This window comes from Zootoca vivipara, chromosome 15 (assembly GCF_965207765.1).
Source record: "Zootoca vivipara chromosome 15, rZooViv2.hap1.1, whole genome shotgun sequence".
NCBI classification, from domain to species: Eukaryota; Metazoa; Chordata; class Lepidosauria; order Squamata; family Lacertidae; genus Zootoca; species Zootoca vivipara.
In genome coordinates, this window is record NC_142598.1 from 25,017,745 (window position 1) to 25,042,272 (window position 24,528).

Sequence of the window (24,528 nt, forward strand, 5' to 3'; positions counted from 1 at the left end):
AATCTGCAATATCGATGGAACAGCAATGGCCTGTCACCAGGATTACTGAGATCGCTTTTATGAAGTGCCTTGTACACTTGAAATGCAAAGTGCTGTTTATTAATATTTTGCTCAACTCTTGTCAATGTTTTCCATCTGTCGCAAACTTTCAGGAAATGTCAGCTCTATTGCAGAACAAGAGGAGGCATATGCTTGTTCTCTGAAGTGCAACATCTTTTGTTGTACGCACGCACACACAAAATACTTTTACGCACATGTGTTAAATTACAATGCTGCATTGTTGTAATTTTTAAATTGTTTTTATATATGTCACTGCTTTATATAGATAATTACAAATAGAGTTAATAATAAAATTTAAGCTCAGAGATACTCATTACTCATTTAATCCTGCAACAAGTAATTACCTCAGGTCTTCTCGCTCCCTTTAATCAAACTTATAAGCTTTTATGGCGTTAGCTGCCGAAAATCACTAGGTGTTTTCTGCCAACCTACAGGATTTGCACTTTGACTGGATACCCTACTCACTTCTTTACAGCCATCATCAACATGAGCTAGCAGATTACAAGCACCGTCCTCATAAAACCTGAACCTACCAAGCACGGGCAAACTATTCAAAAAATGCACACAATGGCTACAGCCCAGGGATATTCTTCAATGGATTTCCCTTACAGCTTTTCAAGGAGTGTGGTTTTGCATTACAAAGAAATCATACTTCCTTTAAAGTCTGAATAAAAACTACAGTGGTGCCCCGCTGGACGAATGTCCTGTAAGACGAATTTTTCGCTTAACGAAGAGATTTTTTGAGCGGAGGTTGCCTTGTGAAAAATTCATCTAGCGAGTCGCGGTTTCCCATAGGAATGCATTGAAATTCAATTAATGCGTTCCTATGTGCAAATAATAATAATAATAATAATAATAATAATAATAATAATAATAATAATAATTCAATGCATTCCTATGGGATTTGCTGGACGAATTTTTCGCAAAACAAATTGACTCACAGAACAAATTAAATTTGTCTAGCGAGGCACCACTGTACAAGAAATGCTAAAGAACTCTTGCACTGGAGAAGATGAGAGGGTTGGGTGGAGAAATGGAACATCAGGGCAGGGAAGAAACATAGCAAGGGCAGACATATTTATTGTTCAGGTCTTTTCCCCATTCATATATAAAGCACGGGGGTTGAGGGTGATGGTTTAACAACAACAATAGGGAACCTCCTCTTCCACCTTGATTACATATGACAGTAGCCGCTATTTCTCCCAGCCCAGTTCCTTTACCAAGAAGGTAAAAGAGAGTGGGCCTAATGCATGATTCAAGCCTATCTTCTTAGATGGGTCAAAAGAATGGTCCTGGGGCTGAAAGTTTATTTTGCCACATATATATGATCCCTTCATAGCATGCCACACCCTATGCCTGATATATAAGCAGTCAATAAATAAAAAAGAATACGCATATTTCATAGAAGCCAAGTTCCAGATTGAAAGATCCGGGGTCAGCAGCGCCGCGGCACCAGAAGTCGCTTCTATGCACTTCCGGACATGCGTAGAAGTGACTTCTGATACTGCTGTGACCATTTCCAAAATGTCCACAGCGCCAGAACTCGCTTCTACGCATGTCCGGAAGTGCGTAGAAGCAACTTCCGGTGCTGGCGCGGCACCAGAAGAACATGGCAGGAGCTCCGTAATCCGGGGGGAATCTGGGGTATTTTGCCATTCGGGACACCTGCGGGGAACGGTAAGAAAATACGGGGGTTTCCCGGGGAAAACAGGGTACTTGGTAGCTATGATATATGCATGTAAAAGGTAAAGGTACCCCCCTGACCGTTAGGTCCAGTCGCGGGTGACTCTGGGGTTGCACACTCATCTCTCTCTATCACCCCATCGCGGGGATTCGAACCGCCGACCTTCTGATTGGCAAGCCCTAGGCTCTGTAGTTTAGACAACCCGTGTCTGATATATATGTATGTATGTATATGTATAATAATAATAATAATAATAATAATAATAATAAAAATAAAAATAAAAATAAAAATAAAAATAACAACAAAGTCATTGCCATCTCGGGGTAAAGGCTCCACAAACACATAAACCACAGAGTGCTGAGGATGGGGGAAAGTACCAAAATAGAGGTGCTGACCCACAAGAAATCAAGCACATTTGGGGAGGATGAAGGAGCTCTCTGAAAGAAAGAATGGCATATTTCACATTAGGATGCAAGCTTTAAACATACTTTCTCTGAAACAAATCTTTTATCGATTTTGATGGGCTGATTTTCAACTAAGGAAGCACAGTATTGCAGCTATATTTTAAATTCCAGCTTCTGATTCAGTTATATTTTTTTTACCTGAAAAGTGCCTTTACTTTTCAGGTAAACACAGGGGTCCAGCCATGGGGTAGGGACAGATGGGGGTGAACTACTTGTTGTGGTATGATTGGGGGCCCCCTCACAAAGTTAGCCAGTGCAAATTTAAGCATCAGTGAGCCTTTTCCATCTTCTGCATTACTGACGCAACACCAAACGTACAGCACATCCTTTGTTCATTTACCTGAAATAGTCTTCCCAACTTTCTGCAGTTTCCCTGCGACTTTCTGTGCATCCTTAATGCTGGTGTCTTTGTGGCTATACAGTAGCAATCGTTTGGCATCAGAGAACAGGCGGGAAACACTAAGGAAGATAGGATAATATAAGAGGGGGAAAGAAGGATAGATCGCTTGACCCCAAATTCTGTTCTTTGTACAGTATAGCACATTCCCATTTACAATTGAAAGTGGGGAGATAAGACTCATCGATCTGTCTTGCAAGTCCCACTAAACGAATGAGGTTTGGGGAAGAATGTTTTGTGAGCGCTCATTCCAACAGAATTGTCTCCCGTGTGAATTAGTGGCTGGACGTGCCATTTGCATTTTCTCCCTTCGCCAATGAAATTTTGGCATTTTTTTGACCATCTGCTCATATAAATGCTTTATTCTTTTATATCAAAAACTCCAGGTGTGGCAACATGCTTCCCATTTCCTCTTGGGATCAGGGCCTCAAAGGGTATTGCAACTTTGACACGTGATTAGAGAGGTTGATCACAATTCCAGAGCAAAGGGCACCTGGCCATTCGTTCCTCAGATGCAACAAGCATACTAAGACAGAGAAGAGTTATCTGATCCCAAAAGGATCAAGCGAGAAACAGGACCATCCTCATTTGTACTAGTCAAAAATACTTGTATAACTTGGGATTGCCACAAAGGCCTTCATTGGTGCCCCCACACAAGGACCCCAGACTCTCAGCTTTCATTTTTAAAATGTACATCTCTAGCTATCGTAGAAAGAAAGTTATGAAGCAAACTGTGCAGATACCCTTCCAAGTGATTTCTGCATGCTGAGCAAGCCTAACTGCTCCTCCATGTCGGTGCGACTGCGACTGACAAGTGAATTATAGGAACCGCTAAGGTCCTAAAGAGCTTCAGTTTCCCCTTCCCCTTTAATACACTTTTCCTACTGCTTCCTACCTGCAGAGTTTTGCCCTGGGTGAAACTTTTCCCGATTCGCTGCCCTGTATGTTCTGCCCCAACATTCGCCCTGCCAAGTACAGCCACTATCTCAGAACCAAGTGTACTTTTCTACAAAGGCTTCCTGCAGGGGTGCCAAAAAAGAACAGCTAGCACCTTTTATAATGCAGACCAGTGCAAAGCCGTTTTGCCTCCGTTCTGTTCTTCTTTCTTGTCCCTTCATTACTCCCTGGGCCAGAGATTCATAAAGGAAGATATGGTACTCACATAGACTTGTTAAAATTTCCAACAATGCCTGGTGACTCTCCAGGAGTTGGGTAGCGGAAGCAGGGATTGTTGGCATTGCAGATAATCCCTTGGACCCATGGCAACGTTCCAGCTGAAGGCATTGCCTTGTTTGGAAAATGACCTGAAAGGCAAGGACAATACTTAGGAATGTACATATTAGGCCATCAAGTTGCTTTCTCTCCTTTTGAAAAACCTTTGTCCTAAGTCTGTCTCCACCCCTAAAAAAATTTTTTTTCCATGCCCACCATGAGAGAGCATGCATCTCACTATCACAGTGGTTTCTAATGTATGCAAAGAGTTTACAGCTAGCAAACAACAATGGGGAAATACCCACAAAACTTTCAAAAGCCTTCAGAATTTTTTGAACAGCGATTACAGTGGACACACAAAATGTGCTTGTATACCTTGGGGAATGATCTCTTTCAGTTTTCCTTAAAACTACTCACTCCCAGATAGGTGTGTCTAGAATCGATGCCTGAAAAAATTCCCATTGTTGAATCACTTCAAAAATCATTAAACGAGCCATATTTAAAATATCCAGTAGTTTAAGAAGCTACACACCTACAGCTCGGCTGCTGTTGCAATATTATGTGGTAAGCTATCCAAAGCTCATGTTGAAAAAAACACACCAAAGAACGTTGGAACGTTAGATAACAGTTCTGTCCCTTAAATTCATAAGCAGACCTAATGAGGTCACAGTCACCTGCAATCAAGGTTTCTCTGAACAGCCCCAGATCTTGGTATAGGGGGAGGAAGGTACACCTGTGTGTGTTCATGACCTGGCAAAATGTTTGATGAAACTGAACTGCACTTAATGCATAAAGTGAAGAGTATCTTCTTTTCTCAGAAGGCAAATAGTAATATCAAAATTGTTAAAACATCTGGTATTTGCTGGCTCATTGGCACAGGAAAAAACATGGGGGGTTGTTAATCACGTGGAAAGCCACTGTTATATGGCAGTTTAGTTGCATTTATCCTTGGTGTCTTTCTACCAATATGAACGGGTATCCTCTGCAAGTTATCAAGCATAGCTTTGTACTACCTTTTTTGTTTGCTTGTTTTTGCCATAATGCACAGCAAAGGTGCTTCCCTTCCACTTAGGTCCTTCTTTGCTAGAGATGCCAAACATGCAAGCAGGAGAAGGGAGAGGATGAAGGCAATCCTCTCCCTTCTCCTTCCTTCCTTCCTTCCTTCCTTCCTTCCTTCCTTCCTTCCTTCCTTCCTTCCTTCCTTCCTTCCTTCCTTCTCATCATTACCAAATATAAAGCAAAGCATATGCATGTTCCATACTTACATTCATGTTGTTCATAGGGTGGAAACGACAGCCGCACAGATATCAATATAAAGAAGATAAACAAAGGCCAAATGATTTCAATCAGCAACTGGAACTAGAAGAGAGAAGAGGAAAGAAGAAACAAAATATTAATCATCCACATTTGGTATCAATAGGAAACTGAGGACAAAGTGGTTAAGTCCATCACAAGCAGTATTAGAGTTATAACACCACTTCTGGAGAAGATACTGCATTTCAGTGTTTCATGAAAACTTGTCAATGGGCCACTGATGCACAGGCTGCTTTTTGGAATTCATGTATCTCAAGGAAACACAGGATAAAAATTATGCAGTGTTTTCTCTGATCATATCCACAAGCTTCTCAACCCACCACAGCTCATGTGGTTATTTTCTCACAAAAAATACAGTTGCCCCAGAAAAAAATTAATAAATCCATAAACCTCCAGGGAAATACTTTATAGTGTTGTGGGATTGGTGGCTTGGACAAGGGAAGTTTCATGGAAGTATCAGTTAGTTCTGGAAGCCGACTTAATAATCAAGGGAAAGTTGTCAAAAAACAAACAAACACCAAAACTCCTTTGCTGGGGAAACTGCAGGTAAATGGGCCAACAATGGCTAGGAAATTGTTGGGGACCAAGGATGGTGTAATCTGTGAAGCAAATGATGGGGTAAACCTGACGCAGGAGCAGAGGGCTTTGTGTGCCTGTTGGAGAATTGAAGGTGTGACTCCTCCTTTGCTAAATGTGTTTATTTGTAAATAGGCACAGAAATCACGAAATTCTAAGAAGCCTCCAATGAACCAAACCTGAGTAAGGGCACTGCAGTCCTGGAACTTCGCACCACTCGGAAAAGAGTCGGGAGAGTGTAACAATATACTTATCCACACAGTTATTGCCAACTGTCATGTATATAATGTTTTACATGTCAGTGCAGGAGGTGCTGTTTAGAGCATTTGTAGTGGCATCAACATGTATCTAAAATTAGGCAACTGACATTTAACATGGGGCCAAGGCATGAAGGAGGACTGGGGGTGTTACTGTAACTCAGCTAAATCTAAACTGTAAATAAATCCCACACCTTCCCCCAAACACAGTAGGACTAACGGAGCAATTTCCACAGCATGGCCTGAAGTCACAGGGTGCAGAAGATTTTGCTGAAGCTAAGCAAGTCTGGTCTGGCCAGCATTTGGATGGGAGGCTCTATAGCGGGAGGGAGGGCGGCGGCAAAAGGCAGAGCTCAGGCGCCTTTAATAGATGTGTCATGTCATGGCAAGCTAGACCTCTCTTTCTGTTGCAGTCAAACCTCAGCTCCCGAACTCCTCCATTTGGGAATGTTTCGGCTCCCAAACTCTGAAAATCTGAAATGGTTTTCGGAAGCCGAACATCCGATGTGGCTTACGTTCGAGTGCAGGAAGCTCCTGAAACCAATCAGAAGCTATGCCTCAATTGTAGAACATTTTGGAAGCCGAATGGGCTTCTGGAACAGATTGCATTCGACAACCAAGGTTTGACTATATTTTACTTCTGGGGATCTTTTTTTCCTTTTCCAAACCTTTTCTTATCTGAAAATCAGATAACCAAATACTCAGTGGGATCTATCTATCTATCTATCTATCTATCTATCTATCTATCTATCTATCTATCTATCTATATCTATCGAACCTAGCAATTCTTACACCTAGGTCTCCATAGGAAAACGGGGAGATATAATGATAACAAATGCATAAATAATAAAATGACTTTAATGTGGTAGCATTCCTTGCTCCCACAGCAGTGAAACTTAGTGTGCTTAAATATAGTGCAGATTCATGCTGTCTGTTAAAAAAAAATCATAGCAAAAACTAATGGTGGATGGACCTATCTTGGTCCAATACAAAATTAGTCTGGAAAAGCTGGACTAATGGCTCAGATGCCTGGTGGATGTTCAGAGGTTAATCCATATGCTTCCCAGATTAAAACTGTAGGGTTGGGACATTCGTGTGGCTGATGTTGGGTCCTCCTCACTACCACCCTCATAGAATCACCCAGGTAGTCAGTCAGGGAAACAGGGATGATTCAAGTGGTTGGGGAGAGGGCCAACCTGCACTAGGAGGGGTGTGTTCAAGCTGGGAGGCGGCAGCAGCAACAACAACATTTGCAAACCACTTAATATTTCTTTATATATCTAAGCAGTGTATAACATCATAATAAAAAACAGTATCATTAAAACAAAAACACAACATAAAACAAGTAGACCGGTAAGACAAAAGCATATAAAAACTGAAGGCTGGGGAATTCAAATTCGATATTCTTTTGGAGCATTTTAGGTGGCCCCAAATGGGCACATCTCCCCCAAATCTGGAATCCGAACCTGGAGAGTCTGTCACTTGCAGACAACCTTTTCCACTGAGTGTGCCACAAGGCAAGTTGAAGGAAATGCATTTTTCCAATTTACAGTGGTACCTTGGTTCCTGAATATAACCCATTCCGGGAGTCCGTTCGACTCCCGGAACGTTTCGAAAACCAGGGCGCAGCTTCCGATTGGCTGCAGGAGCTTCCTGCACTCAATCAGAAGCTGCAGAAGTCGCGTCGGACGTTCAGTTTCCAAAAAACGTTCACAAACTGGAACACTCACTCCCAGGTCTGCAACGTTCGGGAGCCAATTTGTTTGACAACTAAGGCGTTTGACAAGCAAGGTACCACTGTACTCTAAATCTAGTGCCATCCAATTGCTGGTGTGGGAAGTGGTATACACACAACAATAGCCACAAATGTATATCAATCCTGTTGTTCCTTATGAAATACTCTGTTTTGCTGCAATCCCCCATCCCGCAAAACCAGATTCTATCGGAACTGAGAAAAAGAATTGTTTATTGCTTTTCCTTTCAGAAAATTGGTTTGTCTTTATAAAAGGGGATTGGAAACACCTAGCCAGGCTCGGTATCTGCTGTGAAGGTGTAGTTCAATGGCTCAGAGAGTGCATGCCATCTCAGTAAGTAATCTTGAGCAATCATCTTTTATTTCAGCTCCTCATACTACTCGTATTTACATTAAGGAGGCAATAATGCTGGCCTCCCTTACAAGGATTCTACAAACATTAATTCATATTTGCCATATATTTAAATCAATATTTTCTATATCAATGCTAAAATTCTGATTCTTCTGCAACTAACGATGTTGCAATTTGGGATAGCTCACTTCATACACACCTAGATAGATGTGTGTGTGCTTCAGTCTTACAGGGGGAGTGGGTGGGTTTCTTTTCCTTTTTTTGTGAAAGATTCTTTTCCCACAAGAGCTCGTCCCGTAAATAGCTTGGGCTGCATTTCCCTTCTCCGCCAGTTTTCCAAGCAGCAGCAGCAACACCAGCTGAACTAAGCATTGCGAAAGCCGGGTACAAAGCTCAGCTCGACGTGTGCAGAGCAAGAGTTACATTTGTGCTGCTGGAAGGCAGCCAGGACAAAGTATATACTGGCTGAACCCTGTGGGAGGAAAAAGCAACTTCAGGGGCGAGCGCTGAGCAAATACACAGGCACTCGCCTCCTTGTTCAGCATCTCTTCCTGTTCATTTATGCATTTATGCCAGCTATCTACGAAGCTGATGCAAACCGTGCTAGATGTAGCAAGGGGCAGGATATTGACTGCAATCCACCAGGGGACTGCTGATATAGGCTGCATCCCGTCACTTACACGGGGGGTTACGTTCTGGGCCCTGCACACATAAGCAAAAACTGTTAAGTGGAGAGCACCCTCTAAACACTCTTTAAACGCCCTCTCTGCTGCTCTCTCTCCAATCCAGACCAAAAAAACACTGCATCCAAAAATATCCACAACTAGAGTTGAGGCTCTGGGGCCGGCTGGAGGCTGAAGGATGTGCAGAAAAGCAGCTCCGGCTGCTGCGCTACCACGCACACCAGCTGTTAGACGGGGAGGCTGAGCAGCCTAAACAAAGCCCCACTGTGTCTTCAGTCCCTTCAAAGCTTTTCCCGCCGTGAAGTCCTATTTGGGTTCCGGGGAGGGTCTCCTCGTGAGCCATGAGGACCCACTAGCTCTCTCCTGCCATTTCAAGGTTCGAACCAAATTACATAGCTGCCAAGTTCTCCCTTTTTTAAAGGGAAATTCCCTCATGCTGAATAGGCTTCCTCGCGAGAAAAGGGAAAACTTGGCAGCTATGTAATTATTTATTTCCCGGTGCTTCACGCGCGAGTCAGTTGTGCATAAGTTAGGGCTGCCATATGTCCAGAATTTCCCAGACATAGCCGGGATTCGATCCCCTGCTAAATTTGCCCGTTTGCCCTCTGACGAAGAAATGACTAGTCCATAATTTTAATGGTAGGTTGATTGTAGCTGTGAGAGACAGAATAACAACAGGAAACCCCCCCCCCAGAAACCCAGAAGACAAAAGTCAGAGATTGATGTGCATTATAATGAGTGAAATAAGTATTTGATCCCTTTGCAAAATATGACTTAGTACTTGTTGACAAAGCCCTTGTTGGCAATTACAGAGGTCAGACGTTTCTTGTAGGTGGCCACCAGGTTTGCACACATCTCAGGAGGTATTTTGTCAGGAGGTATTGGCAAACTCTTTGCAGATTCTCTCCAAGTCAGTAAGATTTCGAGGCTGATGTGTAGCTACTCGAACCTTCAGCTCCCTCCACAGATTTTCAATGGGATTAACGTCTGCAGACTGGCTAGGTCACTCCAGGACCTTAATGTGCTTCTTCTTGAGCCACTCCTTTGTTGCCTTGGCCGTGTATTTTGGGTCATTGTCATGCTGGAATACCCATCCTCGACCCATTTTCAATGCCCTGGCTGAGGGAAGGAGGTGCTCACCCAAGATTTGACGATACATGGTCCCGTCCATCGTCCCTTGGATGTGGTGAAGGTGTCCTGTTCCCTTAGCAAAAAAACACCCCCAAAGCATAATATGTCCCCCTCCATGTTTGACGGTGGGGATTGTGTTCTTGGGGTCATAGGCAGCATTCCTTCTCCTCCAAACACGGCAAGTTGAGTTGATGCCAAAGAGCTCAATTTTGGTCTCATCTGACCACAACACTTTCACCCAGTTCTCCTCTGGGTCATTCAAATGTGCATTGGCAAACTGCAGATGGGCCTGTACATGTCCTGCCTTGAGCAAGGGGACCTTGCGGGCTCTGCAAGATCTCAGTCTTTCACAGCATAGTGTGTTACCAACTGTTTTCATGGTGACTATGGTCTCAGTTGCCCTGCGTTCATTGACAAGTTCCCCCCCGTGTCGTTCTGGGCTGCTTCATCACTGTTCTCCTGATCATTTCAAATCCACAAGATGAGATCTTGCATGGAGCCCCAGACCGAAGGAGGTTGACAGTTATTTTGTGTTTCTTCCATTTGTGAATTATTGCACCAACTGTTGTCACCTTCTCACCAAGCTGTTTGGCAATAGTCTTGTAGCCCAGTCCAGCCTTGTGCAGGTCTACAATCTTGTCCCTGGCATCATTGGACAACTCTTTGGTCTTGGTCATGGTGGCTACTTTGGAAACTGCTGGATTGATTGCTTCTGTCGTACAGGTAAGACCTCTCCCTTACAGCAGCTTGTTACATACATTGAAGATACTATACCAGGTAGCCTGACACCTGGCTGGTTGATAGGGGATCAAATACTTATTTCACTCATTATAATGCACATCATTCTCTAGACTTTTGTCTTCTGGGTTTCTGGGGTTTCTCCTGTTGTTATTCTGTCTCTCACAGCTACAATAAACCTACCATTAAAATTATGGACTGGTCATTTCTCTGTCAGAGGGTATATGGGCAAATTTAGCAGGGGATCAAATACTTTTTTCCCTCACTGTAGCTATAGGGAGGAAGGATCATGAAACATTACCTGCCACTTCTTCCGTTAACGAGAACCTACAAGAGATCAAAAAGCCTTTCCACGACTTCTTCAGGGCATCGTAAGTTATCCAACTAACCTATTACTTATCTTCAGATCAATAGAACATCAAAGCCACTATACAAATCCTGTAGCTATTTGTATATATATATAAAAACTACTCAGAGATCAATGGGAGATTTGCACATGTGAGTAACCACCCTGTGTTTACTGTTTAGCACAAAATAAATAAATAATGATGTTATAAGTAGTCCCTGTATTGGGAACCAAGCAACCAGTACCTACTTTGTGAAAAACCAAGCAATAGTGTGATCTTACCGTTTGCCTTCTTCTATAGGTGAAATTTTTCCATAGCAGCAAACCCAGCTGTGTCCAGAACACCATCTTCATCCCTCCGTTTACACTGGCACCACCACAGATGGCAACAGCACACAGCAGAGATACTGTGGCTGGTCATCAACTAGAAACAACAAAAGGAATGGATTAGCAAGCTTTGTTAATTCTTAAAGCAAAACAAACCACTTCCTTCTTTATGTTGCTTTGTTCTTACCCAATATAGGGCTGTGTAGCCCAGTAACACCCACACAGCCACAGCAGCAATATTAAGGAAGATGAAGCAGGGGATTGATTACAGAGCTTAAACCGGATCTTGAATTCTAAGCCAAGTGTTTCCAAACTTTACTTCTTGTCAATCGCAAGTACATTCCCCCACAAACCCTGGTCATCCACCACACACCGTATCGCAGAGGCACCTGTAATTCTGTATTTATAATTTCCATTCAAACTGCACACCAAAAGCCAAACAAGGTGTGACGCAGGAGATTCATAAATAGAATAGATCCTGCTGTTTTTGGAAAATAGCAGAGGTGTTAAAAATGGTGACGGGGAGATTCATTTGATGGGCAGGATGGGATCACTTTCTTCTGCACTTGTTTCCACAACTGAAACACACACAGAGAGAGTACTACTCTTTGCCTCTGGAGCAAAACATGTGGTTACCATGTAGGCACAGAGGTCTTAATATAATAAATGTATAAACCACATGTCTGAAACACCACAGAAAAAGGTCCTGAATCCATTTTGTCTCTCCCAAATGACCTCAATCATTTCTCTGCAAGGTCAAAAGAAATGGGGAGCCTCCCCATTGTCTCTTTGCTCACAAATCCTGCCTCAAGGGCACATTTAAGATATGAGTAGGGTGGGCCTGTGACCTGGATTCAGGAATTGAGTAGTTATAACAAACGAGTGGCCAGGATGCCCAGGTAATCCAATCAGGTAACCTGGCAGCCATATATATTGGAGCCATATATATTGGAGCCATATAACCTGGCTCCAATACTTTTGCCACCTCATGAGAAGAGAAGAATCCTTGGAAAAGACCCTGATGTTGGGAAAGATTGAGGGCACTAGGAGAAGGGGACGACAGAGGACGAGATGGTTGGACAGTGTTCTCGAAGCTACGAACATGAGTCTGACCAAACTGCGGGAGGCAGTGCAAGACAGGAGTGCCTGGCGTGCTATGGTCCATGGGGGCACGAAGAGTCGGACACGACTAAATGACTAAACAACAACAACAACAAACCTGGCAAACAGGATAAAAACAACGCACTCATATTTCTATTGTAGTCCACCCCTTCTCTGATGTACGTATGATGTGTTGCGGGGTGGTCTTGAGCTACACCCCTTCTGTGATGTATGTATGATGTATGGGCTCCGGGGGGGGCAGTTCAAAAGTCTATTTAAGGGCTTGCACACCTTTGTCCTGGGTGCCTCCTGTGTGTGGCAGTGAGCACCCTGTTGCAACAGTTAATAAAGATCAGGCTTACAGCCGCTTTGCTTTTGTATATCCTGGTCTGGTCTCTGTTCATTTCCTGACCAGTTTGAGCCTTAAAAGGTATGCTCTCTCCGAAGGTCCAGTCTTCCTCAAGAAGCTGAACCTCTTGAAGGGACCCCTCGATTTTCTTGTTTCACACATGTATGTTCTGCTCTGCAGGGCAAATACCAGCTTGAAGTGGGTAGGGCAATTCACAGTGTAGGAGAAAGGATAGACCTTCTGTGCTCCAAAGCAATAATCCCAATCTGATTCAGGGGCCCATGGCTTCTTTTACCTTGGGAGAGGAGGGAGGCAGGAAATCGGATGATGGATTTCCCTGTGTCACATCAAATTTGTCCCTAAACCCACAGCAGCAGCAGGATTGCTGCTACGGAACCATGTTTGTTAAAACTACTGCAGTCTCTGCAGACCATTCGTGGTCTGCAATGCACTCCCTGCAACATGATGCCATTACTGTATACCCATTTGTATCCCCTTTTTGATGAAGGGTGGTTTAGAAATTTAATAGATAAATATATAATATAAGAAAATGCGGAGAGCTCTTTCCAGAGCAAAACAGTGACTAATGCAAGATTAGAACTCAGCTCTCTATCACCCTCCCCCCAACCCCCAGACTGGATTACTGAAAAATGCCTCAGCAGCATGGAAGAGACACCAGCCTATAAGCCCCTCCCTGCTACGTGACAATGCCTCCTGTTTATCCTCCCGCCCCCCATTTTCAATACAGCTGCATCAAAGGGCAGAAGAGGTGGAGTTTTGATCCACGAACCTTTCAAGCAACTTCCCATGTGGCAATTCTCAGGGAGGAAAGTGTGACAAAGTGATACACAGATTCTCGGGAAGGAACTGCTTTTAATCCACGAAGCAGAAAGTGCAAAATTCTAAGCACAAATTTGCCTTTGCTTTAGGAAGGCTGGCATGGCCAGATGTCATTTCTGAGCACTCCAAAGGTAGCCCAGGACAGTATGCTTGTGCAGCTCCAACCCCCCCCCCAAAAAGTCTTCCTTTTCGGCCTCCTATTGTTTGCATCAGTCTCGACAATGTGCCTCTGGGAGCGAAGTCAAACCTCTGTGTTAGCAGCACCAAAGTGACCTCCCCGGGGTGCAAGCCTGGGCAGTGTGTATGGAGGTCCTGGGCTGCCCAGATGACAAAACCCTCTCTCTCAGCCTAGCTTGGTCCAAAGGAAAGCAGAACAATACGTTTGGCACCAGTTTGGCTGCGGGAGTTTCCGGAAGAAGGCGTACAAGGCGCCATCCAATTGCCTTAGGGACTCCACTCCGGATTTGTGTAGGATTTACTCCTTAGCCTTTTCTTCTCCTGGAGATATCCCACAAGGCAGTGGAGGTTTAGTACCAGTCTTTTCCTTCTCCTAAATGGGCTACCTTCCCAGGTGGATGAGCCTTATCTGCCCCTTACTTCCCTCTACAGCAGACATAGGGCTAGGCAACCTTGGCTTTCCAGATGTTTTGGAACTACAACTCCCATGATCCCTGACCACTGGCCCTGTTAGCTAGGGATCATGGGAGTTGTAGTTCCAAAACATCTGGAGAGCCAAGGTTGCCTATGCCTGCGCTACGCCATGTGCAGAAGCTGCCTTCTTGACTGATGGACCCACTATTGCTCTCATCCGCTCAATCTCCCGGAGCCTGTCTTTGCATGAAAGGCGAGTCCCATTGGCTACCTTCACCTGGTTTAGCCAGCCAATCAAAGCCATTCCTGGGGTGTGGCCGCTGTTGCATGCCGACAACTTCTAGGAGTCATGAGATGAGTGCAGGGTGGGGACCAAAGGTGGACAAACTACCCCAGAAGGAGCACAACAATGTCCCCCACCAGAGGTACTCCTCCTCCTCCAACACCCCATACAATAACCTAAAATCAGTCTCCATACCTTGGCAGAGTCCACCCATTACCCATGACCATATTTTTACAGCTTTAAAGTTTAAGGTGTGTTGGAAATTAAAACCGTGCAGTTGCATTTCATTCTCAACTCATCCTTCACCACAGCTGTACTGAACAAACATTAAACAGCCTTAGGGAAGAGGGAAGCTTTGGCAAACAATACAGTTGTTTGCTCTCTGACTAGGAGAAAAAAATGGTATGGCCGGGGTGGGGGGGTGGGGGAGAACCTTTCCCCTAAAAAGTAACTATTTAGTCAGTGACTAGGCAATGTTATAAAACCGGAGAGCAGACGGTGAAGGCTCATGGAGGTAGGCTTAACTATTCTAGGAAACAAACCCACTCTCTTCATTTTATTATTATTATTTATTCATTAAATTTATATCCTGCCCTTCTTCCTGGAGGCGCCCAGGACAATACAAACATAGACAATTCAAAAACAAAACAGTTAAAACATTCTAAAACCAATTGCAATTAAAAACACCCCAAAAGCAGTTTCAATTAAAAACACACTTGTGAATTATGTTTTTAAAAAACAAAGAAATAATTCTGAGAAACCAGGCTCTATTTTTTATTATTATTATTTTAAAAAATGAACGGAAGGATCTAGCTCTCATGGCTCCTGAGACTCCCAATTTGCTATATCTGTGTAATAAGACCTCTACCAGTTTCAACACTGGTGTGTTTTTCTGGCAGGTTTGCGATCTAGCTAACATGGTTTGGAGGTGCTTATAGCATGACCCAGGAACTCCCAATAGGACTGCACAAATTTCTGCAGCAGCATAGAATCAAAGAATTGTAGAGTTGGAAGCAGGTGACCAGGAGGGGCAACCAGTCCAACCCCCTGCAATGCAGGAATCTTTTGCCCAACGTTGGGCTCGAACCCATGACCCTGAAGTCAAGAGTTTCATGCTCTACCAACTGAGCTACTCCACAATTCCATGGATCAACACTACACGGAGTTAGTGCCCCCAGATGGCAAACACCTCTACATAATCACAGCATACCACAGTTACACCACCACCAGTAGACCAGCATCCCTCACCCCAGGGGACGGCATAAATGAGGGGTTGGATTGGATAATTACCAGCCATTATGACCAGGGATGGTAGCAGTCATAATCCAATGACAACTGCAGGACCGCTTTTTATCTATCCCTGGTATAGGCATTGTTGAATGTATGAACTTCAGGTATTGCAGTCCAGTATGAGATGAGCGCCGCAACCCCAGAGTCGGACACGACTGGACCTGATGGTCAGGGGGCCCTTTACCTTTACCTTTTTATGAAGCAAATATTAAGAATGAGAATCTCACAGTCGTGGGTTCGAGCCCCACGTTGGGCAAAAGATTCCTGTGTTGCAAGGGTTTGGACTATGTGACCCTCGGTGTCCCTTCAAATTCTATGATTCTATGAAATAATCCACCATGAAGTACATAGAGTTTTCTATTTCATCTCTGGCATACTTGTGTTGAGCAGGGATGGAGAATGAGTGGCCCTTTAGATGTTTCCAGTCTACAGTTACCATCAACCCAAACAGTTGTCCATGCTATATCGCAGGCCACACATCTCTCACCTCTGCATTAAAGGCATCTCTCACTTCCCACCCTTCTCTAAGTCAAGGAACAAAGGACTAGAGAGACTGAGCTGTTCTTCCATCTCCCAAATGCAGAGCCCGCAGGGCAGCTGCAAACAATCTTGGCATGCTAACACCAGCTTGCCCTGCTGTTTCTGATGTGCTGTCCTTGCTCCGAGAACAGATAAAACTATTTGAGCCTGGGGGGGGAATCAGTCCAGGCTCTTTCATAATAAAGATCAAAGGTTGGATCCAACTCCTATTGCAAGCAGTGTTTGACTTTTAAATATAATGTAAGATTAAACTCTCAAAGGTGAGTTCTTCTTGGCCATTCCAACTCACCAAATTACAACAGCCACTTGCAATAATGCAACAGGCCAGCTGCCCAAACAGTGCTTCCACCATTCTTGTTTCTCACCCATCACCCATTATGGTTGGAGACGGCATCAGATAATTATCCATTTCTATACACGTTGCCCTTTTCAGATTGGGGGGACAGCACCTGCACTCCAATCTTGATCCAACTGGAACTCCATGACCACCTAAAGGTCTGGCACTTAGTGCTGGTTCACACCTGCACTGCTTTATATCAGGCATCCCCAAACTGTTGAAGTGTCACCAATTGCTGACTCCCTAGTACAGGCATCCCCAAACTTCGGCCCTCCAGATGTATTGGACTACAATTCCCATCTTCTCTGACCACCGGTCCTGTTAGCTAGGGATCATGGGAGTTGTAGGCCAAAACATCTGGAGGGCCGCAGTTTGGGGATGTCTGCTTTATATCTACAGTTTCAGGTGGTGGTGTTGCACGTGTGAACAAGCCATCCAGTTCAATCACCAGGATTTTGATATCACACCAGTGCACAACGCTCTTCCATGGAGTGAGTCCATAGAATCAACCACAACTCATCAAACCATTTAGGTTCAAGCAATGAGAAATCAAGTGATGTGCATGCATGTGTGAATCAGCCTTTAGATGAGCTGCCTTCAAGAATGTTATATTTTTGGACTACCAGGTTGGCTTTTGCTGCCTTCAATAAAATGCATCAGGTCTTGGTTATATACATATCCTGAATTCTTCTCTGTGTGCTGCATTTCTAAGTTATGTCTCTTCAGAAGAAAATCTAATTAAGTCCCTAGGGACTCACTCCCTAGTAAGTGTGCTTAGGAGCGGAACCAAACAATATGCTCACCTGTGGCCCATAATACTTACCCTTACTTAGAGATATGTGTGCATACCATTTTCAGCCTTAAGGTAGAATCCTATACAGTGGTACCTCGGTTTATGAACACAATTGGTTCCGGAAGTCTGTTCATAAACTGAAGCGTTCATAAACTGAAGCGAACTGTCCCATTGAAAGTAATGGAAAATGAATTAATCCGTTCCAGACGGTCCGCGGTGTTCATAAACTGAAGCGTTCATAAACTGAAGCGAACTTTCCCATTGAAAGTAATGGAAAGTGGATTAATCCGTTCCAGATGGGTCCGCGGAGTACTTAAACTGAAGCGTTCATAAACTGAAGCATGGGTGTAATTGGTTCCGGAAGTCTGTTCATAAACTGAAGCGTTCATAAACTGAAGCGAACTTTCCCATTGAAAGTAATGAAAAATGAATTAATCCGTTCCAGATGGGTCCGCAGTGTTCATAAACCGAAAATTCATAAACCGAGGTGTTCATAAACCGAGGTTCCACTGTACACACTTATCTAGGAGTACGTCCCACTTAACTCAGTGAGACTTACTTCTGAGTAGGCATACATAGGATTGTGCTGTTAATGCACCTTTCCCCTTCCTCTCCTCTCTTCCCTCTGTTAAGATCTGTTTTAATTGGACTTTTAAATGCTTTAGTCCAGTGTTGTACCAACAAAAATTCCCTTCTTTCAAATTTGCACAGTTATGATCCTTAGAATCTGGTAAGTGATTAAACAACACAGCCTACCACCATTTTCCTAACTAAAAGGCTACCAAAAAATAAACCAGTAGTAATCTGGGCATGAAATCTTGTGTTTCAGACACATGAATCTACTTCCCCAGTCTTCAACTGGATCGCTTTAGTAAGTGTTATAATTCTAGCTGTTTTAACCTGCTGGTCAGTGACTCTTCTCTCCCTGCTCTATATTCTGGCTTGTTTTTTATTGTATCTTGCTTTTATAATTTTGTATTTTAGCTATTTTAAAAATGCTGGTCTATGACCGTAAGAAACTGATTGATTGATTGACTAAAAGGTTGAGGCCCAGCTCACCAGCCAGGATCCACACCATATGGCCATCAGATTCCAAACTAATTTGAGCAAAGTTTCTTTCAAAAAAAATCATGTAATGAAGTACATTTTACAGTTAAAAACAACAATAATAAAATAGTGTTGAACTGGTGTGTGTGTGTGTGTGTGTGTGTGTGTGTGTGTGTGTGTGTGTGAGAGAGAGAGAGAGAGAGAGAGAGAGAGAGAGAGAGAGAGAGAGAGAGAGAGAGAAAGAAAGAGAATACCTATATACCGTTCACAGTGAACCATCATTGTGATGCTGGTGGGGCTAATGGACACTGTTTCAGACTGAAGTCCTAAAATGGTGTCACAAAACATGGGCTCAACAGCTCATAGAAACCAAAATCAGGAAGGGAATACAATGGATTTTTTAAATTAAAAAAACATATACAGAAGGATTATCCCAAGTGCCCCCACCCCACCCTAAAGTTTGGATGTGGTCAAGGAGAACCTTAAACAGCATTTTTCCATGATGGCCCGACAAACAAACAAAAAGGCCTCTGAAGAAGAAAAATCATTTTTTAAAATGGGTTGGGCATTAACAAACTTGATAACCCTTTTGAAGGGGACTTGGAGAACTTTTCAACAACTTGTGATAAACTTGGTTACATCAGCTATCCAACCAGACCCCCCACCTTGCATCTTTCAACCTGGGACAAGATCGCTTCAATATTGTAAAGAGTGGATTTCTGTTTTATGATTTGCTCATATTTTGAGTTAATTTAATTGCGTGGTATTATATTCGAAGTGGATTATTGAATATTACTTTATTTGATACTGTATAAGTTGTTTACTTTAAGTCATATTTTTATGAGGACTTATTTGCATTGGATCAGACTCTTATATGGGATGTGTGATCTTTGTGGCATATTTGGTTGTTTCTTCGGCTTATGAAGTGCCTTGTGTATATGGAAAGGTGGTACACAAATTAAAAGTGAAATGAAAATGAAATGAAATATTCAATGTTCAAATGTTCAAATATTTAAACGAAATGAAATATTCAATATTTATATAGGCTATGTAGATGAAACATTAGTCCTAAACCGGATAGGCAACTGAATGCACATACACACAAACATTATATGCATGGTTTTCCTACACTGTTCAATGGCTGCTATTGTGACTGCGGAACCCTTTCAAAAGAATTTCAAAGTCCTGATGGTCAGTTTTTGGAGTTGAGCAGAGATCTGAATTCAGCCACCATCAACCCACACCCTACAGCTCCCAAAGAGCTGATCAGCAGGATTTTAGGTTTTTCAAATACGAAGCCCTGGCTGCCCTATGCAGACAGTGTTAAGATGAGAAACGTTAAAACCACCATAAAAACGAAAGTGAAGTACCATTCAAACTAACTAACCATTCAAACCTTTTGAAACAAGTAATAACTTTTACATAAAAAGGACACCACCAGCTATTTTTCTTGTTGGTTTTCCAAAAGGAAGGCAGAGTAGTTCTACAAAATAACGAACACCAAACAACAGTAGCATTGCACCATTTCTCAAAAGGATTCCTTTTGGAAGGACCTCCCCACCACCCAAAATAAAATAAAAAAATAGCTAGGGTAGTCGATTACCTCTTTATGTTGCACAGAAGGTACAAACTGGTTGGATTGCACAGCAACTGTAAGGAATGTCATCGATGAAATTACCTACAGCTGTAATTTAAGCAGGCAGTTACACTAACAATCTTACAAAACTGAAAGACTTACCTGAATCTACTCAGCAAATCTAGATTTCCAACTAGTAATACCTCCAAGAGACCCAGCTTATTGCTATCTAAGTTCTATGAAGCACTGTAGTCCACGCCAAGTGCTGTCTCGGTCACAAATGTCAGCAGTGGCTGTGAGCTTTGAACCTCAAACCTTGGGGCCGAGCCATTATCAGATGAATGGAGCCGATACGGCCAATTGTGCTTTCTGGAATCCCAAAAGCAATGCTTTCTGATAACTAGATTTTAAAGTTTCCCTACATTTTCTAGCTAGATTTCAAAGCAACTCCACAATCATTCGCCTCAGCCTTGAGATATTGAAATGTATCTGAACAATATGAATCCCACTGTTGACGTTTAAGCATTTTCAATGGCAGCTTTCATTCTTAAAAACCGCAAGCGCATTGCAAAACTGTAGACAGATGCAATTTTCTACACATTGCATCAGATAAAACAGAGCAATATATATGGTTGGCCATGCTGTGGCCATTACACATCTTTCCATGCCTTGCTGTTACTGGAATAATGTTCAGTTTGTGTTAACTTTATCAGTAACTAGACATCCCTGCCTTATTTTACATTGTTAGGCAGAAGGCTTGGCAGTGTTGGATTTCAAAACACCTCCATACCTGGCGGTAACAGTGTCAGGTCCAGGTGCTGTCCCAGTGGGTCAGGGCAGAAGAGGCAGCAGCAACACTTAGGCAAGAATGCTAGGCAAATCATAAAATAAATTACAGCAGCTTGGAAGTATAATGGTTAAGAATGGCTGTGTGCCGATCTGCCGCCAGACTGTAAACGTCTCAGGTTTACCTCTCTTGATAAGAGCTTCTAAACATTCACAGCTTGATATGCTTTGACTAAATGACAAGCATGCGGTTTTAAGAAACACAGGCCAGTGCGCCTAAGAACTTTCACCTGCAAAAAAATAGAAACCTTTGGGGAAAGCTCTAGATCAGTGTTTCCCAACCTTGTGCCTCCAGCTGTTTTCGGACTACAATTCCCATCATTCCTGACCACTGGTCTTGCTAGCTAGGGATGATGGGAATTGTAGTCTCAAAACATCTGGAGGCACAAGGTTGGGAAACACTGCTCTAGGTTATGTGACTCTGAAGTCCTGTTTAGCTCCACAAATTTAGATAGTGCTGGTCTAAATATCATGGGAGGGTAGCCAAATGGGAGAGGTTTTTTTGCAGCTACCCTGTGCTTTGCTGCAGGAGAGAAACTGCGAGCAACATTGTGGGAGGGTTTATTTTTTTATAACGATCAAGGTGAAACTGTTACACTCCCTTGTTATTTTTGCTATTGCCCAGAGGTGTCGTATTGTTAATATAATCTTGTTACATTTATAGTACTGAAATGTTGCTTTTCGTAAGTTGCTCCATTTGCTATTGTGTTGCTAATTTATTATGTTACATTTTTGTAACTGTTTTTGCACTGTTTGGGTTGTGATATACATCACTGCTTCGGCCATGTTTCTTCTTTTTTGTGGAAAAGCAACATGCGGATGAAATCATCAATGGACGAACTCTAGATAAGTCAAGAAATGCAATGAAGGAAGGAAAAAGGACAAATCTCTTTGGTATGCGAAGCATTATGATAGAAATCCAAGCAGTGCCTATCCTGTAATCTCCTTTCCAGGTACACTGATATACTTCATCAGCTTATCCATCCCATGTTCCCATCAAGATCAAGGTGGCAGGCCTAGTGTCAGCACCCAGCATCTGGGAACCAGTACTGAATGAAATGAGTTGGAGCCAGAATGGAAGATAGGTTTTACCACATGACCACCCATCCTGGGCTTGTTATTTTTAGCAGCTCCTGGTGGTATGGTCTGGACCACAGGGTATGGAGAAGGGAGAGAGTCTGCCATCTCCTGCTAAAATCTCTCCTCCAGGCTCCAGCTGGTATTTGGCCCAAAGCTGTCTTTTACTGGAATGGTATTTCTGGGGATGCATCGTAGCTGAGAGGAAGGGGCAACTTTTTGGTAGAAAAATGCCATGGGGGTGGTGGAAGCCAGACCCCACACCCCTATGTACAATAGTCCCAGTCTGGACCATGCCATTCCACCACTTTCTAATTATTCATTCATTCATTTATACCCCACCCATCTGGCTGGGTTTCCCCAGCCACTCTGGGCGGCTTCCAACAGAAATATTAAAATACAATAATTTATTAAACATTAAAAGCTTCCCTAAACAGGGCTGCCTTCAGATGTCCTCTAAAAGTCTGGTGGTTGTTTTTCTCTTTGACATCTGGTGGGAGGGCGTTCCACAGGGTGGGTGCCACTACCGAGAAGGCCCTCTGCCTGGTTCCCTGTAACTTGGCTTCTCGCAGCGAGGGAACCGCCAGAAGGCCCTCGGCACTGGACCTCAGCATCCAGGCAGAACGATGGAGGTGGAGACGCTCCTTCCATAGCTGCCAAGTTATCCCTTTTTTAAAGGGATTTTCCATTATGCTGAATAGGCTTCCTTGCGAGAAAAGGGAAAACTTGGCAGCTATGGCTCCTTCAGGTATACTGGACCAAGGCCGTTTTAATGCTTTGAAAACAACCACCCAAGGATGTACAATCACACAGCAAACACGCTGCCTTTTCCAGGTCTTTTTCTTAGCAGGAAAAAGGATTCTATGCCTCAAAGCCTCAAACATCTTCCTCTTTCTCCTGTGCTCCCACAGAATGGCATCCATACAGCCCAGAGGCCCCCAACCGGAATGCCAGATTGAAATTTCAATCACATTTTGGAGCTCTGCCCCTGAAGAAAGGAACAGTTCCTTCTTTGAAATGATGAAATGAGGCCATATATAAAGGGCACGAATTATGTTAGGGCATCTAACAATTTCAGGCTGAAAACTTCACAGTGCTTCTCCAATCGATGAGCTCATATAGCACTGAAGATGGGGCTGACTGGCAGGCCGACTCGACTGGCTTATGACCTCACCGTAAATTCAAGAGCTTCCTATAAGTCAAGTGATATTTTTTACTGACATTATGTTTTATCCACATAAAACCACAAAACACCCAGATGTAATTTTACGAGACAGCGCCACATAAAACGTTGGAAGTCCCAAACATTGCCAGTGAAAACAAGAGCTGAATATCAATCCATAAGAAGATCGTTTACATTCTGAAAGTGGAGGATATTTCACTCTCAAAAATCAGTAAAATTCTGGCCAGAGAGGACAGCAGTGTTTAGAGAACCTCATCTCTGAAAGAGATATGAGAGATTACTGGCAATGCATTACAGAGAAAAGGGGTAGTATTTACCAATCAATGCAGAACAGAATACCGTAAGCTATGATGTGGACTGCAAAAGCCATTATTAATGGCATCCATAATAAAATATGCTCTTGTTATAATGAGATTTCCAATATACCTCCACCCAACCTTGCAAACTTCCAAGTGAAGCCAATAGTTCTTGGTGTTGGGGACTAATCAAAATTCTGGACTAAGTCAAATAAAATACAATGAAATGTTCAATTAATCATGTCTAGTCTTCTTTTTATTGCCAATAAACAAGCCCATGAATGAGATCAGAAAAATTCAAGACAAACTACAGTATCTCCAAAGCCAGAGTCCCAGATGACGAGATTATTTTTCAGGTTTAACATTGATCCCATATACTGTATATGGAATTACAGCCATGGCAATTGGTTTATTTGAATGACACTAAAAAACAATTGTTTCTTGGTGGCAAGGGTAGCCAACATGGTACCCGCCAGAAGTTTTGGACTATCCGTCATCCCTGACCATCAAGCGCAAATTCTTACCTGAACAACAGCAGCTTGTATATACTGTACTGAATTCTTGCATTGCGAAAAACGAAGATTATGGTGAAAAGTGAAAAACATGAATTGCAAAAAAACTAGAGCTTACAGAACAAAACCGACTTCAGATATGAAATCAGCATTGAAAGAACATATAAGAACAGTTGTAAAATCTCACGCAACAGAAAATGGGGGAAAAAATTGTTCCCCGGTCGCTCATATTAGTTCAAAGTCTTATTACTGTAGCGTCCAAGCATGCAACGGTACCGTACAACCTTATTTCTTGTTTATCTTTCTACAGAAATTGTCCTTTGGGTATAAATACCTTCATGTGTTTGTATGCCGGTAAATACTCTGCCCTCTGGTGTCAAGCTCTCAGAACTACTTTAAAAATCTACCTCTAAAGAACTGGACTCCCCGAACTTTACAGTCTTCAGAAAGTGCTGGGCTGTCATTCTTCAAATGGCAACTACACACGGATTCTCTGGATTGTGTGGTCTGTTCCTATGTCAGCACCAGGAGACACAATGGGAGTACGCCAGTGTCCTAGCATGGGCCAGGAAC

At 43.1% G+C, this 24,528-nt stretch overlaps 1 protein-coding gene across 3 annotated transcripts in view; it reads right to left on the reverse strand.

Moving 5' to 3' along the window:
* The window catches only part of ABCA1 (ATP binding cassette subfamily A member 1), a 106,773-nt gene that overhangs the window by 74,544 nt on the left and 7,701 nt on the right, over positions 1-24,528 (reverse strand). For 2 of the 3 annotated variants that reach the window (XM_035097200.3, XM_035097202.3), the window contains 4 exons: positions 11,250-11,391; positions 5,083-5,176; positions 3,768-3,909; positions 2,549-2,667 (listed from right to left, as the gene is read on the reverse strand). In XM_035097200.3, the coding sequence (XP_034953091.1) occupies positions 2,549-2,667; positions 3,768-3,909; positions 5,083-5,176; positions 11,250-11,321 (427 nt within the window). In that variant the 5' untranslated portion in view covers positions 11,322-11,391. Of the gene's footprint in view, positions 1-2,548; positions 2,668-3,767; positions 3,910-5,082; positions 5,177-11,249; positions 11,392-20,203; positions 20,323-24,528 lie in introns of those variants that run through there. The other variant, XM_035097201.3, reaches the window with a different exon arrangement.